The sequence below is a fragment of the Cherax quadricarinatus genome, chromosome 2 (assembly GCF_038502225.1).
Source record: "Cherax quadricarinatus isolate ZL_2023a chromosome 2, ASM3850222v1, whole genome shotgun sequence".
Classification (NCBI taxonomy): domain Eukaryota; kingdom Metazoa; phylum Arthropoda; class Malacostraca; order Decapoda; family Parastacidae; genus Cherax; species Cherax quadricarinatus.
Window position 1 is genome coordinate 81,743,619 of NC_091293.1, and position 18,336 is coordinate 81,761,954.

The 18,336-nt window shown below is 42.6% G+C and overlaps 1 protein-coding gene across 1 annotated transcript in view; it reads right to left on the bottom strand.

Moving 5' to 3' along the window:
• Positions 1 to 18,336, bottom strand: part of LOC128684411 (monocarboxylate transporter 9) — a 78,527-nt gene that overhangs the window by 24,589 nt on the left and 35,602 nt on the right. The window contains exon 7 of the mRNA XM_070089745.1: positions 4,536 to 4,692. Coding sequence (XP_069945846.1) covers positions 4,536 to 4,692 — 157 coding nt within the window. The remainder of the gene's footprint in view (positions 1 to 4,535; positions 4,693 to 18,336) is intronic.

An 18,336-nucleotide genomic window follows, 5' to 3' on the forward strand; every position in this document is an offset into this window, starting at 1 on the left:
ACCCCCCAGAACACAGTGTTGGAGAGGAAACTGAAGGTATGGTGCACCAACACTGATGGAATAACAAATAAATGGGAGGAATGGCATGAAAGAGTCAAAGAGGCATCACCAGACATCATAGCTGTCACAGAAACCAGGCTCACAGGAATGATAACAGATGCCATCTTTCCAACAGGATTTTGATGAGCTGGAGAGAGGAGACAGAGGAGAAGCAAGAGACTACATAATAGGACCACTTCAGTCTAGAGGTCCCAAGGTGGTAATTGCAGTGATGTATAACCCACCACAGAACAGTAGGAGGCCAAGGCAGGAGTATGATGAGAGTAAATAGAGTGATGGTTGACACACTAGCTGAGGTGGCAAGAAGGGCTCATGCGAGCAGGGCAAAGCTACTGATCATGGGTGACATAAACCACAAGGAAATTGGCTGGGAAAACCTGGAGCCACATGGGGGCACAGAAACGTGGAGAGCTAAGATGATGGAGGTGGTACTGGAAAACAAAAGTACATAAGAAGGAACACTGCAACAGGTCTACTGACCCATGTGGAGCAGGTCCATGTCCCCCCCCCCCGATTAGCCCAATGACCCCCCCTCTGGATTAGCCCAATGAAATCCCCCCCAGATTAGCCCAATGACCCACCCAGTCTGGCCACCTCCACTCAAGGAAGGAGAACGGCACCAGACCCAGCAGCACAAGCTAGTCAGGTCCAACTCACACCCACCCACACCCACTCATGTATTTATCTAACCTATTTTAAAAACTACACAACGTTTTAGCCTCAATAACTGTACTCGGGAGTTTGTTCCACTCATCCACAACTCTATTACCAAACCAGTGCTTTCCTATATCCTTCCTGAATCTGAATTTTTCCAACTTGAAACCAGTGCTGTGAGACCTAGTATTCTCCTTGAGTAGGGCAGACATTGGGGATATCACACATAAGAGCTCCCTAGGGGCCAGTGACCATGTGGTTCTGAGCTTCGAATACATAGTATAGTTACAAGTGGAGAGGGGAAACAGGAAGGGCAGGACAAGTGAAGCCAAACTACAAGAGAGGGGACTACACAGGCATGAGGAATTTCCTACATGGGGTTCAGTGGGACAGAGAACTGGCAGGGTAGTAAGTAAACGAGATGATGGGATATGTGACAACAATATGCAAGGAAGCTAAGGAGAGGTTTGTACCCAAGGGAAACAGAAATAATGAGAAAGCCAGGATGAGCCGTTGGTTTACCCAAATATATAGAGAGGCCAAAACTAAGTGTGCCAGAGAGTAGAAGATGTATAGAAGGCAAAGGAGCCAGGAGAACAAGGAGAGGAGTCGTAGAGCCAGAAATGAATATGCACAGGTAAGAAGGGAGGATCAACAAGAATATGAAAATGACATAGCAGCAAAAGCCATCTCTGACCCAAAGCTGTTGTACAGCCACATCTGGAGGAAAACAACAGTCAAGGATCAAGTAATCAGGCTAAGAAAGGAAGAAGGAGAGATCACAAGACGCGACCACGAATTATGTGAGGAACTTAACATGAGATTCAAATAAGTGTTCACAGAGGAGACAGAAGGGACTCCAGAAAGAGGGAGAGGTGGGGTACACCAACAAGTGTTGGGCACAATACATACAACCGAGGAAGAAGTGAAGAGGCTGCTGAGTGAGCTAGATACCTCAAAGGCGATGTGGCCGGATAACATCTCTCCATGGGTCCTGAGAGAGGGAGTAGAGGCACTACGTGTACCCCTAACAACAATATTCAACACATCTATCGACACAGGGCGACTACCGGAGGTATGGAAGACAGCAAATGTAGTCATAATTTTTAAAAAAGGAGACAGACATGAAGCATTAAATTACAGATCAGTGTCACTGACATATATAGTATGCAGAGTCATGGAGAAGATTATCAGGAGAAGAGTGGTGGAACACCTAAAAAGGAATGAGCTTATCAACGACAGCCAACACTGTTTCAGGGAAGGGAAATCCTGTGCCACAAATCTACTGGAGTTCTATGACAGGGTGACATCAGTAAGATAAGAAAGAGTGGGGTGGGTACATTGCATTTTCTTGGATTATAAGAAGGCTTCTGAAACAGTTCCACACAAGAGATTAGTGCATAAGTTGGGCCAGGCAGGCATAACAGGGATCAGGGAATACCTGTCGGGAAGACATCAGCGAGTCATGGTACGTGACGAGGTGTCAGAGTGGGCGCCTGCGACGAGCGGGGTTCCACAGGGGTCAGGCCTAGGACCGGTTCTGTTTCTGGTATTCGTGAACTACATGACGGGAGGAATAGACACAGAAGTGTCCCTGTTTGCAGATGTGAAGTTGATGAGAAGAATTCAATCAGAGAAGAACCAGGCAGGACTATGAAGGGATCTGGACAGGCTGCAGACCTGGTCCAGAAACTGGATCCTGGAGTTCAGCCCCACCATGTGCAAAGTCATAAAGATTGGGGAACGGTAAAGAAGACCTCAGACTGAGTACAGTATAGGGGGGGCACTCAAGGATAAGGATCTTGGAGCGAGAATAATACCGAGCACATCTCCTGAGGCGCACATCAACTAAATAACTGCTGCAGCATTTGGGCGCCTGGCAAACCTAAAAACAGCTTTCCGACATCTCAGTAAGGAATCGTTCAAGACTCTGTACACCGTGTACGCTAGGCCCATACTGGAGTATGCAGTAGCAGTTTGAAACTCACATCTAGCCAAACATGAAAGGAAATTAGGGAAAGTGCAAAGGTTTGCAACGTGACTAGTCCCGGAGCTAAGGGGTATGTCCTATGAGGAGAGGTTAAGGGAAATCGACCTGACGTCACTTGAGGACAGGAGAAACAGGGGGGACATGATAACATATAAAATACTGAGAGGACTCGACAAGGTGGACAGAGACAGGATATTCCAGAGATGGGACACACCAACAAGGGGTTACAATTGGAAATTGAAGACTCACATGAGTCACAGGGATGTTAAGAAGTATTTCTTCAGCCATAGTTTTGTCAGGAAGTGGAATAATCTGGAAAGGGAGGTGATGGAGGCAGGATCCATACATAGCTTTAAGAAGAGGTATGATAAAGCTCATGGTTCAGGGAGAGTGACTTAGTAGCGACCAGTGAAGTGGCGGGGCAAGGAGCTATGAATCGACCCCTGTAATCATAAATAGGTGAGTACATAACCACACACACATACACCCCTGCAACCACAACTACGTGAGTACACAAGTATTCTGCACCAGTTCGAATCCCACACCTGGTCAAGCACCTCTAGAAATTAGAGAAAGTGCAAATGTTTGCAACAAGACTAGTCCCGGAGAGGTTAAGGGAAATCGACCTGACGACACTGGAAGACAGGAGAGATAAAGAGGACATGATAACGACATACAAAATACTGAGAGGAACTTACAAGGTGGATAGGGCCAAAATATTTCAGAGATGGGTCACAGCAACAAGGAGTCACAATTGGAAGTTGTAGACTCAGATGAGTCACAGGGATGTTATGAAGTATTTCTTCAGTTATAGAGTTGTCAAGAAGTGGAATAGTCTGGAGAGTTATGTAGTAGAGGCAGGATTCATACATAGCTTTAAGAAGAGATATAATGAAGCTCACGGAGCAGGGTAAGAGTGGACCTAGTAGTGACCAATGGAGAGGCGAGGCCAGGAGCTATAAATCGACCCCTGCAACCACAAATATGTAAGTACACACTAACACACACACACAGTATGTAAAATTATGGACAAGATTATCAAGAGAAGAGTGGTGGAGCACCTAGCAAGGAACAAGTTCAGACATGACAACCAACATGGCTTCTGGGAAGGTATATTCTGCTACTACTGCAACTACAACTACTACGAATATTACTATTACTACTACAACTACTACTACTACTAATAATAATAATTAAGAATATTTTTTCAACAACCTGGCAGTATCCCACCGAGGCAGGGTGACCTAAATAGAAAAACGAAAGTTTCTCTTTTTAAATTTAGTCATGTATACGGGAGAAGGGGTTACTAGCCCCTTGCTCCCGGCATTTTAGTCGCCTCTTACGACACGCATGGCTTACGGAGGAAGAATTCTGTTCCACTTCCCCATGGAGAATAATAATAATTATTATTAATATTAGTAGTGGTAACAATAATATTAGTAATAGTATTAGTAGTAGTAGTATAATAGTAGTAGAAGCAGCAGTAGTAGTAGTAGTAGTAGTATTTATTATTATAATCAAAAAGAAGCGCTAAGCCACAAGGGCTATACAGCAGTAGTAGTAGTAGTAGTAGTGGTGGTAGTAGTAACAGTAGTAGTAGTAGTAATGGTAGTAGTAGTAGTAATAGTAATTGTAGTAGTAATAGGATTATTATATAAACTGCTAAACCCGTATGGTTCATACAGCACCTGAGAAATGAAAGATAATCAGGTTTGATAGGAGAAAAGGGAAGATAAAGAAGTGTTCACCGTGGAGAGTCCGTGAGTTTAGCATGCTGAGAGGAAGTGAAGTAACGCAGGTGACATCTCTCTGACAACCACCACTGATGTACCTGGGCATCCCGGTGAGAAGAGAAGCTTGGGTAGTTAGAATGTAGACCAAAGTCCCCGTGAGAATCTTTGTTGTGAAAGCTGAACTGGTAGGATCGAAGGTCAAAGTGGGACAATTCAGCATGGGAGTCCTTATTACAGAAGCTGTAGCCATTGGACCTTGGGGAAAAATAGCATTGTAATCACTTATTGAAAGACCTGAAAATACTGTTCATCACATGCAGAAATACAATGAAATAGCCTCAGCCAGGAAGCTTTTTCTCAGCATATATGACTGAGGGATCACCAGCACTCGATGTATGTATTGCAACGAAATAAATCTTACTTATCTGCATGGATGAAATTATTTATGTCTAGAAATCTCTGAGCAATGGTGGGTTAATGGAGTTTAAAGCCAATCGACTACTATAAAGTCATTAAAGCTGCCCGGTACCTTTAATCTCTAAGATATAGATTCAAGGAAAGTCACAACTGTTATATACTGAGAGAAAACTTAAATATGTGATAAAGAATTTAGCATACTTGGTGTAAAAACAAAATAAGAATAAAAATCCTTGTAAATATTTTTGGCATAAATACACGAGCGAGGAACATTATGAGATGAAATGGAAAATGAAAAAGACGGGACAAAGAAGAAAGACGTAAGGTAAGAATGAGAAAACAAATGTGAAGTGTTGAATCTGTGTGGGACCAACAACAAAAGAATTGGTGAAGGATCGATCCTCCACCCACTGATAGTTGGGATAGTCATTCTAGCAGCCAGACTTCTCTATCAGAAAGCAAAATAGAAGATAACGAGGAATGGAATAATATAAAATATACCAGCCACGGGTACTATATAGTGTGTGTAGGTCATGAAAGATTTGCCAAAGAAAAAGTGGGTACACCTTCTACTTCCATTATGGAAAGTTCCACACATCTACAATTCTTTGCTAAACCATTACATCCCTATGTCCTTTTCACATCTAAGTTTCTCCATTGCTGCCACTTCTTCTCATGGTTAGGTATTTATATTCCTTCTATTTATCCCCATAATTCTACGTTTTTTTTTTCAGCGAGTGAAAATTCAACGCCTTCAGCTTTTTTGCAAGATACATCTCTGATGCAGGAAATCAGCTTAGCCATCCTTCTCTGTATGCTTTCCAGCGCATTTATGTCCATTCTGTACTATGGGGCAAGATCTGAGCAGCATAATCTAAATAAGACCTTACTAGTGACACATCATGCTGAAGTATAACCTGAAGATTTTTGCTATTTATACGTCTTGATAAGAAGTCAAGAATTCTGTTAGCTTTATAGCGAACACTTATGCACTGTTGTCTTGGTTCCAGATTACTGCCCCGATCCAGCAGATAATTTCCTTTACTCCGTGTGCTGCTACTTTCTTCAACGGTCCTGTGTGGTAGCCTATCAAAGGCCTTACTGAAATCCATATACACTATATAGTATTCTGAATCTTCATCTTCAACATCAAATACCTTAGTATGAAACTTTAGTAAATTTGTGAGTTACGGACGACCCTTCACAGAGCCGTGATGAAATTCATTTAAATTATATTTTTGAGGGTGGTTTCGAATTTCGTCTGCATCCATCAGCTTTTCTATGAACTGAAGTTAGGATGACTGGTCTGTAGTTTGAAGCTAATGCCCTATCTCCTGATTAGAAAATAGGAATGACATTTGCCATTGTCCACTTACCTGATACGATAAATGGATAATAGCTAATGGTTCTTCCTTACATTCCTTCATAAGCCTGGTCAGGGCCTGGTGACTTATTGGGTTTTAACTTATCTATTTGTTTGAGGAGCATGTCACTATTGACTTTAATCTTGCCTAATATATTTTCGTCCTAACCTGAAAAAAATTAAGTTCTGAAATTTCATTTGTTTTGTGTAAGAACAGAAATGAAATTAAAATACTCACAAGTCAATACGATATTTCTGAATTGAAAATTAATTAGGCTTTTATAAAACGAAGCAATATGGAATCCCAAAACGTCTTGAGAACCTTAAGTCAGGTCAGGTGGGTTGGGTCAGAGTTAAGCCGGATAGTAGGCAGCCAGGTCCGGCTACGTCAGTTGCTGAGGCCCGCTGTTTGGCAGCTAAACACACACAACAAACTCTTCACTCACGAAATCGTAATAACACCATTGTAAACAAATCTTGATATCCCACAGTGAGTTGCCAATGGCAGCCGAGAAGCAAACGTTGTCGTGAAATCTATTACAGTTCGTTGATATAATGGTTGCAGAAGTGAAGTCTTCTATATACACGTGAAATACATTTTACTGTCAACGGATAAATTTATATTTAATCCAAACCGATTATAACAATCAATGCCATATGGTTTAGCTATAAATAGTTTAGCTAGTTCTGCAAAAAAATAGTAGGGAAACAAGTGTAGTCAAAGATAAGATAAAACCAATATTGCAAACTAGAAATACCGCAGGAAATAGCAAACAAGAGGACTCCAATAGCAATAGTGAGGATAAATTACCAAAAACAACTGGTGGGAGCTCCATTGTTGGTGCTAGGGAGGATAGGAGTAAGACAGGGAAACATGCACCAACAGGGAATACAGTCACAGAAACCCAAGGCAAACGGAAACCAAGCCTGTGCACATACTATGCACTTGGTATCTGCTGGCATGGGAAATCTGGAAAAACAGATGGGACATGCAACTATGACCACCCTAGAAAATGCCATGCCCATATGACAACAGGAAAATGCAAACTCCCTTCCTGTAAGCTTTTTCACCCTGAAATGTGTACCTCTTCAGTACAGGAAAGACTGTGCTATAACTTAAATTGCCAGGCATACCATCTAAAGGGGACAAAAAGATACAAAACATCCAGGCCATGGGAAAACCTGGGTAGCCACAGCCACTCAAGAGGGAGAGGTTTTTTAGTGCCAGGAAGGAAAAAAAACTGGCAGGAAATGGCAGAAATCGTACACCAAATCCAGTCATTCCTGGAGTGGAACCACAGTCGATGGCCTCCACTCCAAACCAACAGATACAGATACTAATGCCGGAAAAAAAATCCCCCCCCAGTACCAACAATACCACCAGTCCGATAACATTCTTCTTTGCAAATATACAGGGTCTAAAGCCAGCAACAAACAACAAAATACCTTTCATCCGTGGACTGCTTGCAGAGGCAAAGGCAATGTTCGCGGCTTTCACTGAGACCCACATAAAGGATCACTTGGACAACGAAATATGGATCCCAGGTTACAACCTATACAGATGTGACAGAGTGAACAGGCAAAAGGGGGGGGGTTGGCCTGTACATTGCAGAGTCACTTGTTTGCACAGAACTGCTTAATGCCTCAAATGACGTAGTGGAAGTTTTAGCAGTAAAGGTCGAGAACCAAAACCTAGTCATTGTGGTAGTCTACAAGCCTCCGGATGCAACATCCCAGCAATTCCAGGAACAGCTGTTAAAAATTGACCACTGTCTGTAAAATCTTCCAGCTCCTGCACCCAACATCTTGCTCCTGGGGGATTTCAACTTAAGGCACCTAAAATGGAGGAATATAGCAAATAATATTGTTGCAGTAATAACACCAGGAGGCAGCTCTGATGAAAACTCACACTCACACGAGCTTTTAAATCTCTGCACAAAATTCAATTTAAACCAGCAAATAATAGAGCCTACTAGACTGGAGAATACACTAGACCTCATCTTCACTAACAATGATGATCTGATAAGAAATGTCACCATATCAAAAACAATATACTCAGATCACAACATAATTGAGGTTCAGACATGTATGCGTGGAGCCCCAGACCGACAAAATGAGACGAGTCACGAGGGAGCATTCACCAAATTCAACTTCAATAACAAAAACATAAAGTGGGACCAAGTAAACCAAGTCCTAACCGATATAAGCTGGGAAGATATACTAAGCAACACAGACCCAAACTTATGCCTAGAACAGATTAACTCGGTGGCACTCGATGTATGCACAAGGCTTATTCCTCTAAGAAAAAGGAGGAGTAGATGTAAAATAGAAAGAGACAGGCGCTCCCTTTACAGGCGACGGAAAAGAATAACAGAGCGGCTAAAAGAGGTCAATATATCTGAAATGCGTAGGGAGACACTGGTCAGAGAAATAGCAAGCATCGAACTTAAGCTAAAAGAATCCTTTAGGAGTCAGGAATCGCGGGAAGAACTAAAAGCCATAAATGAAATCGAAAGAAACCCAAAGTATTTCTTCTCCTATGCCAAATCAAAATCGAGAACAACGTCCAGTATTGGGCCCCTACTTAAACAAGATGGGTCCTACACAGATGACAACAAGGAAATGAGTGAGCTACTCAAGTCCCAATATGACTCAGTTTTTAGCAAGCCGCTAACCAGACTGAGAGTCGAAGATCAAAATGAATTTTTTATGAGAGAGCCACAAAATTTGATTAACACAAGCCTATCCGATGTTATCCTGACGCCAAATGACTTCGAACAGGCGATAAATGACATGCCCATGCACTCTGCCCCAGGGCCAGACTCAAGGAACTCTGTGTTCATCAAGAACTGCAAGAAGCCCCTATCACGAGCCTTTTCCATCCTATGGAGAGGGAGCATGGACACGGGGGTCGTCCCTCAGTTACTAAAAACAACAGACATAGCCCCACTCCACAAAGGGGGCAGTAAAGCAACAGCAAAGAACTACAGACCAATAGCACTAACATCCCATATCATAAAAATCTTTGAAAGGGTCCTAAGAAGCAAGATCACCACCCATCTAGAAACCCATCAGTTACACAACCCAGGGCAACATGGGTTTAGAACAGGTCGCTCCTGTCTGTCTCAACTACTGGATCACTACGACAAGGTCCTAAATGCACTAGAAGACAAAAAGAATGCAGATGTAATATATACAGACTTTGCAAAAGCCTTCGACAAGTGTGACCATGGCGTAATAGCGCACAAAATGCGCGCTAAAGGAATAACAGGAAAAGTCGGTCGATGGATCTATAATTTCCTCACTAACAGAACACAGAGAGTAGTCGTCAACAGAGTAAAGTCCGAAGCAGCTACGGTGAAAAGCTCTGTTCCACAAGGCACAGTACTAGCTCCCATCTTGTTCCTCATCCTCATATCCGACATAGACAAGGATGTCAGCCACAGCACCGTGTCTTCCTTTGCAGATGACACCCGAATCTGCATGACAGTGTCTTCCATTGCAGACACTGCAAGGCTCCAGGCGGACATCAACCAAATCTTTCAGTGGGCTGCAGAAAACAATATGAAGTTCAACGATGAGAAATTTCAATTACTAAGATATGGTAAACATGAGGAAATTAAATCTTCATCAGAGTACAAAACAAATTCTGGCCACAAAATAGAGCGAAACACCAACGTCAAAGACCTGGGAGTGATTATGTAGGAGGATCTCACCTTCAAGGACCATAACATTGTATCAATCGCATCTGCTAGAAAAATGACAGGATGGATAATGAGAACCTTCAAAACTAGGGAGGCCAAGGCCATGATGACACTCTTCAGGTCACTTGTTCTATCTAGGCTGGAATATTGCTGCACTCTAACAGCACCTTTCAAGGCAGGTGAAATTGCCGACCTAGAAAATGTACAGAGAACTTTCACGGCGCGCATAACGGAGATAAAACACCTCAATTACTGGGAGCGCTTGAGGTTTCTAAACCTGTATTCCCTGGAACGCAGGAGGGAGAGATACATGATTATATACACCTGGAAAATCCTAGAGGGACTAGTACCGAACTTGCACACGAAAATCACTCACTACGAAAGCAAAAGACTTGGCAGACGATCCACCATCCCCCCAATGAAAAGCAGGGGTGTCACTAGCACGTTAAGAGACCATACAATAAGTGTCAGGGGCCCGAGACTGTTCAACTGCCTCCCAGCACACATAAGGGGGATTACCAACAGACCCCTGGCAGTCTTCAAGCTGGCACTGGACAAGCACCTAAAGTCAGTTCCTGATCAGCCGGGCTGTGGCTCGTACGTTGGTTTGCGTGCAGCCAGCAGCAACAGCCTGGTTGATCAGGCGCTGATCCACCAGGAGGCCTGGTCACAGACCGGGCCGCGGGGGCGTTGACCCCCGAAACTCTCTCCAGGTAAACTCCAGGTATATATAGACCGCAGGTGGCATGGAGAGACAGTCAGGCCACAGGACAATGCCACCGCAGGTGGCATGGAGACAGTCAGGCCACAGGACAATGCCACCACAGGTGGCATGGAGAGACAGTCAGGCCACAGGACAATGCCACCACAGGTGGCATGGAGAGACAGTCAGGCCACAGGACAATGCCACCGCAGGTGGCATGGAGAGACAGTCAGGCCACAGGACAATGCCACCACAGGTGGCATGGAGAGACAGTCAGGCCACAGGACAATGCCACCGCAGGTGGCATGGAGAGACAGTCAGGCCACAGGACAATGCCACCACAGGTGGCATGGAGAGACAGTCAGGCCACAGGACAATGCCACCGCAGGTGGCATGGAGAGACAGTCAGGCCACAGGACAATGCCACCACAGGTGGCATGGAGAGACAGTCAGGCCACAGGACAATGCCACCACAGGTGGCATGGAGAGACAGTCAGGCCACAGGACAATGCCACCGCAGGTGGCATGGAGAGACAGTCAGGCCACAGGACAATGCCACCACAGGTGGCATGGAGAGACAGTCAGGCCACAGGACAATGCCACACGTTAAGGGTCATCCAGATCAAGCCAGTGAACGCAGTATGTAAATAACCGAGTTAGGTACCGTATAGCATCACACTGCAGTGATAAACTAATGTACCTTGTTCCATGGTTGTAGGACTGATATTCTTAGTCTACATCATTGAACAATCCATTCACTATTACGTGCATGTTCCCCAGTCTACGTTCCATATATATCACGAGGGAGTATTTAGCTGTGTGGTAATTAACACTTAACGGTCATCGCCCGTTATAACTTCTGACACAGAGTAAATATAACATTTTAAGTGATCTAGTACAAGGAAATCTGTCCTTAAAATATTAACAGAACTGAATACTGCAAAACGAAAATAAGACAGTGCCGGCAGATGCAGTGTATGTCAGGAGACAGACAGTGCACAGTTGTGTTTACCAGTCAAGGGTTCGGACCAGTCAAGGGTTCGGACCAGTCGAGGGTTCGGACCAGTCAAGGGTTCGGACCAGTCGAGGGTTCGGACCAGTCAAGGGTTCGGACCAGTCGAGGGTTCGGACCAGTCGAGGGTTCGGACCAGTCAAGGGTTCGGTAACAAGAACAAAATAATAAGTTCTATTCACTGATGGATTGAAACATGATTCATGATAACTTAAATCCACTATACAAAGAACACCTTGTCGGTTTTCATAACCATTCATCACATACAAAGAACACATTAGAATCATACATACTAATTTAGAGAAGATGGTTCTTTATTTCTAGTGTATAATGTATTTGTATAAGTTTGGTTTTTGGACGAGTTGTTGATATAATAAATATTTAGCACCAAATTAATCTGACTTGAAGCTTATCAACTACACGAGGATCATTAAGGATACTTGTCGCCTCCTGACCACCAGTCAAGGATATATTTGTCTCTCAAATAGGGAAGTAAACTCCCGAAGGATATATACACTAAGAGATATATACCGTTCGGGTTTATTTAACCGTCTTCTTGGGTTAGTTGGTTGACTAGCTGAGCTTAAGCCATATCGACTACCCAAGGGGTCACACACAACAAGAGAAATATAAACATTAGATATATACAGTGTTGTGTCAGAGAAGTATACACATTCTGATTTGTATGCAATTCTGAAAGTCTTTCTAATTTATTTTTATTAATATTTTGAGTTTAGATCATTTATTGATCCAATAATTATATATGTGTTCGAGGGGCTTGGACTTCCAGCAGGCATGCGTGAGCGAATTTGATAGGAGTGAATGGAGACAAATGGTTTTTAATACTTGACGTGCTGTTGGAGTGTGAGCAAAGTAACATTTATGAAGGGATTCAGGGAAACCGGCAGGCCGGACTTGAGTCCTGGAGATGGGAAGTACAGTGCCTGCACTCTGAAGGACGTGTGTTAATGTTGCAGTTTAAAAACTGTAGTGTAAAGCACCCTTCTGGCAAGACAGTGATGGAGTGAATGATGGTGAAAGTTTTTCTTTTTCGGGCCACCCTGCCTTGGTGGGAATCGGCCAGTGTGATAATATATATATATATATATATATATATATATATATATATATATATATATATATATATATATATATATATATACATATATTATTTTTATTATCACACTGGCCGATTCCCACCAAGGCAGGGTGGCCCGAAAAAGAAAAACTTTCACCATCATTCACTCCATCACTGTCTTGCCAGAATGATGCTTTACGCTACAGTTTTTAAACTGCAACATTAACACCCCTCCTTCAGAGTGCAGGCACTGTACTTCCCATCTCCAGGACTCAAGTCCGGCCTGCCGGTTTCCCTGAACCCCTTCATAAATGTTACTTTGCTCACACTCCAACAGCACGTCAAGTATTAAAAACCATTTGTCTCCATTCACTCCTATCAAACACGCTCACGCATGCCTGCTGGAAGTCCAAGCCCCTCGAACACAAAACCTCCTTTACCCCCTCTCTCCAATCTTTCCTAGGCCGACCCCTACCCCGCCTTCCTTCCACTAAAGACTGATATACTCTTGAAGTCATTCTGTTTCGCTCCATTCTCTCTACATGTCCGAACCACCTCAACAACCCTTCCTCAGCCCTCTGGACAACAGTTTTGGTAATCCCGCACCTCCTCCTAACTTCCAAACTACGAATTCTCTGCATTATATTCACACCACACATTGCCCTCAGACATGACATCTCCACTCCCTCCAGCCTTCTCCTCGCTGCAACATTCATCACCCATGCCTCACACCCATATAAGAGCGTTGGTAAAACTATACTCTCATACATTCCCCTCTTTGCCTCCACGGACAAAGTTCTTTGTCTCCACAGACTCCTAAGTGCACCACTCATTTCCCCTCATCAATTCTATGATTCACCTCATCTTTCATAGACCCATCCGCTGACACATCCACTCCCAAATATCTGAATACATTAACCTCCTCCATACTCTCTCCCTCCAATCTGATATTCAATCTTTCATCACCTAATCTTTTTGTTATCCTCATAACCTTACTCTTTCCTGTATTCACCTTTAATTTTCTTCTTTTGCACACCCTACCAAATTCATCCACCAATCTCTGCAACTTCTCTTCAGAATCTCCCAAGAGCACAGTGTCATTAGCAAAGAGCAGCTGTGACAACTCCCACTTTGTGTGTGATTCTTTATCTTTTAACTCCACGCCTCTTGCCAAGACCCTCGCATTTACTTCTCTTACAACCCCATCTATAAATATATTAAACAACCACGGTGACATCACACATCCTTGTCTAAGGCCTACTTTTACTGGGAAAAAAATTCCCTCTTTCCTACATACTCTAACTTGAGCCTCACTATCCTCGTAAAAACTCTTCACTGCTTTCAGTAACCTACCTCCTACACCATACACTTGCAACATCTGCCACATTGCCCCCCTATCCACCCTGTCATACGCCTTTTCCAAATCCATAAATGCCACAAAGACCTCTTTAGCCTTATCTAAATACTGTTCACTTATATGTTTCACTGTAAACACCTGGTCCACACACCCCCTACCTTTCCTAAAGCCTCCTTGTTCATCTGCTATCCTATTCTCCGTCTTACTCTTAATTTTTTCAATAATAACTCTACCATACACTTTACCAGGTATACTCAGCAGACTTATCCCCCTATAATTTTTGCACTCTCTATTATCCCCTTTGCCTTTATACAAAGGAACTATGCATGCTCTCTGCCAATCCCTAGGTACCTTACCCTCTTCCATACATTTATTAAATAATTGCACCAACCACTCCAAAACTATATCCCCACCTGCTTTTAACATTTCTATCTTTATCCCATCAATCCCGGCTGCCTTACCCCCTTTCATTTTACCTACTGCCTCACGAACTTCCCCCACACTCACAACTGGCTCTTCCTCACTCCTACAAGATGTTATTCCTCCTTGTCCTATACACGAAATCACAGCTTCCCTATCTTCATCAACATTTAACAATTCCTCAAAATATTCCCTCCATCTTCCCAATACCTCTAACTCTCCATTTAATAACTCTCCTCTCCTATTTTTAACTGACAAATCCATTTGTTCTCTAGGCTTTCTTAACTAGTTAATCTCACTCCAAAACTTTTTCTTATTTTCAACAAAATTTGTTGATAACATCTCACCCACTCTCTCATTTGCTCTCTTTTTACATTGCTTCACCACTCTCTTAACCTCTCTCTTTTTCTCCATATACTCTTCCCTCCTTGCATCACTTCTACTTTGTAAAAACTTCCCATATGCTAACTTTTTCTCCCTTACTATTCTCTTTACATCATCATTCCACCAATCGCTCCTCTTCCCTCCCACACCCACTTTCCTGTAACCACAAACTTCTGCTGAACACTCTAACACTACATTTTTAAACCTACCCCATACCTCTTCGACCCCATTGCCTATGCTCTCATTATCCCATCTATCCTCCAATAGCTGTTTATATCTTACCCTAACTGCCTCCTCTTTTAGTTTATAAACCTTCACCTCTCTCTTCCCTGATACTTCTATTCTCCTTGTATCCCATCTACCTTTTACTCTCAGTGTAGCTACAACTAGAAAGTGATCTGATATATCTGTGGCCCCTCTATAAACATGTACATCCTGAAGTCTACTCAACAGTCTTTTATCTACCAATACATAATCCAACAAACTACTGTCATTTCGTCCTACATCATATCTTGTATACTTATTTATCCTCTTTTTCTTAAAATATGTATTACCTATAACTAAACCCCTTTCTATACAAAGTTCAATCAAAGGGCTCCCATTATCATTTACACCTGGCACCCCAAACTTACCTACCACACCCTCTCTAAAAGTTTCTCCTACTTTAGCATTCAGGTCCCCTACCACAATTACTCTCTCACTTGGTTCAAAGGCTCCTATACATTCACTTAACATCTCCCAAAATCTCTCTCTCTCCTCTGCATTCCTCTCTTCTCCAGGTGCATACACGCTTATTATGACCCACTTCTCGCATCCAACCTTTACTTTAATCCACATAATTCTTGAATTTACACATTCATATTCTCTTTTCTCCTTCCATAACTGATCATTCAACATTACTGCTACCCCTTCCTTTGCTCTAACTCTCTCAGATACTCCAGATTTAATCCCATTTATTTCCCCCCACTGAAACTCCCCTACCCCCTTCAGCTTTGTTTCGCTTAGGGCCAGGACATCCAACTTCTTTTCATTCATAACATCAGCATTCATCTGTTTCTTGTCATCCGTACTACATCCACGCACATTTAAGCATCCCAGTTTTATAAAGTTTTTCTTCTTCTCTTTTTTAGTAAATGTCTACAGGAGAAGGGGTTACTAGCCCATTGCTCCCGGCATTTTAGTCGCCTCATACGACACGCATGGCTTACGAAGGAAAGATTCTTTTCCACTTCCCCATGGACAATAGAAGAAATAAAGAAGAACAAGAGCTATTTAGAAAAAGGAGAAAAACCTAGATGTATGTATATATATATGCATGTGCGTGTCTGTGAAGTGTGACCAAAGTGTAAGTAGGAGTAGCAAGATATCCCTGTTATCTAGCGTGTTTATGAGACAGAAAAAGAAAACATATATATATATATATATATATATATATATATATATATATATATATATATATATATATATATATATATATATATATATATATATATATATATATATATATATATACACGTATACGCAAACTCTGTATCAGAGTAACCAGTACTTTACCACGGAACTAGACCCAAGATAAGTATGGGCGTCCAGCCAGAGCCAGACGATGTTCCCCCGTCTCAAATCTCTTTCGTTGTCCACTGCATGTGGCAGTATTCGATGAAATAACTTTCAAAACGAGCTTGGTGCCCGGGGGTATGGTGCCCGGGGGTATGGAGAAACATCGTCTGACTCTGGCTGGACGCCCATACTTATATTGGGTCTAGTTCCGTGGTAAAGTACTGGTTACTCTGATACAGAGTTTGCAGGTTCGAGTCCTACTGTGGACCTAGAGACAATGTAAATAATTTCGCCTGTTTGCGAATTGTTAAGCATATAAATATATATATATATACAAGGAATTCGCAAGAGCAGGCGAAATATACACAAACACTGATCTCTGGCTGAAGGAGACTCGAACCTACGAACCTTGGAACAAGGTACGCAGTGCTTTACCAATCTACCCACACTGGACCAATACCTTGAAGTCCAGCTTGCGCTAGACTTTGATCCAAGGCAGCCAGCTTTCAGGGAGAAGGCTTACAGCTTTTCATCTCATCCCCTGCATGCATCAGCCTCACTAGAGATATGAACACACACACACACACACACACAACACACACACACACACACACACACACACACACACACACACACACACACATATATATATATATATATATATATATATATATATATATATATATATATATATATATATATATATATATATATATATATATGTTTTTACCAACGCTCTTATATGGGTGTGAAGCATGGGTGATGAATGTTTGCAGGCGGAGGAAGGAAGGCTGGAGGCAGTGGAGATGTCATGTCTGAGGGCAATGTGTGGTGTGAATATAATGCAGAGAATTCGTAGTTTGGAAGTTAGGAGGAGGTGCGGGATTACCAAAACTGTTGTCCAGAGGGCTGAGGAAGGGTTGTTGAGGTGGTTCGGACATGTAGAGAGAATGGAGCGAAACAGAATGACTTCAAGAGTGTATCAGTCTGTAGTGGAAGGAAGGCGGGAGTGGGGAGGGTCGGCCTAGGAAAGGTTGGAGGAGGGGTAAAGGAGGTTTTTTTGTGTGCGAGGGGCTTGGACTTCCAGCAGGCATGCGTGAGCGTGTTTGATAAGGTGAATGGAGACAAATGGTTTTTAATACTTGACGTGCTGTTGGAGTGTGAGCAAAGTAACATTTATGAAGGGAGGGATTCAGGAAACCGGCAGGCCGGACTTGAGTCCTGGAGATGGGAAGTACGTGCCTGCACTGAAGGAAGGAAGGGTGTTAATGTTGCAGTTTAAAAACTGTAGTGTAAAGCACCCTTCTGGCAAGACAGTGATGGAGTGAATGATGAGGTGAAAGTTTTTTCTTTTTCAGGGCCACCTGCCTTGGTGGGAAGGAATCGGCCAGTGTGATAATAATATATATATATATATATATATATATATATATATATATATATATATATACTGCTACTGAGATGATCAAGATTCCCAGGCAGCGCTCTTATCCACTCGGCCACAAATGCCACATCAGCTGGACAGCCTGGTTCACAAGCCATGTTTCTTTCCCAGCCAGGGCACGTCAGTGAGCCTCAAGCATGAATTCAAGCTATTTCAATCTCCTCCCGTATATTCTGACCACTCAAGCGACTGCGCTGCCTGGGAATCTTGACCGTCTCGAGAAGCAGTATCGAGTCCTGCTGACTGCTACCTTTCTCTGTACATACCCGCCTGTTTCTGTGTGGTGTATTTCATAACTTTTATCTAATATAACTGCTTATTATAAGTGTTATTCCCACAAATCCACTACCATAGTAAATATATAATATTTTCTGTGAAATATGCATGAAACCGAATTTCCAAATGTTGAAAATAATGAAATAAAACATTAAATGCCGGTTGTTGAAATATGAATATAAAT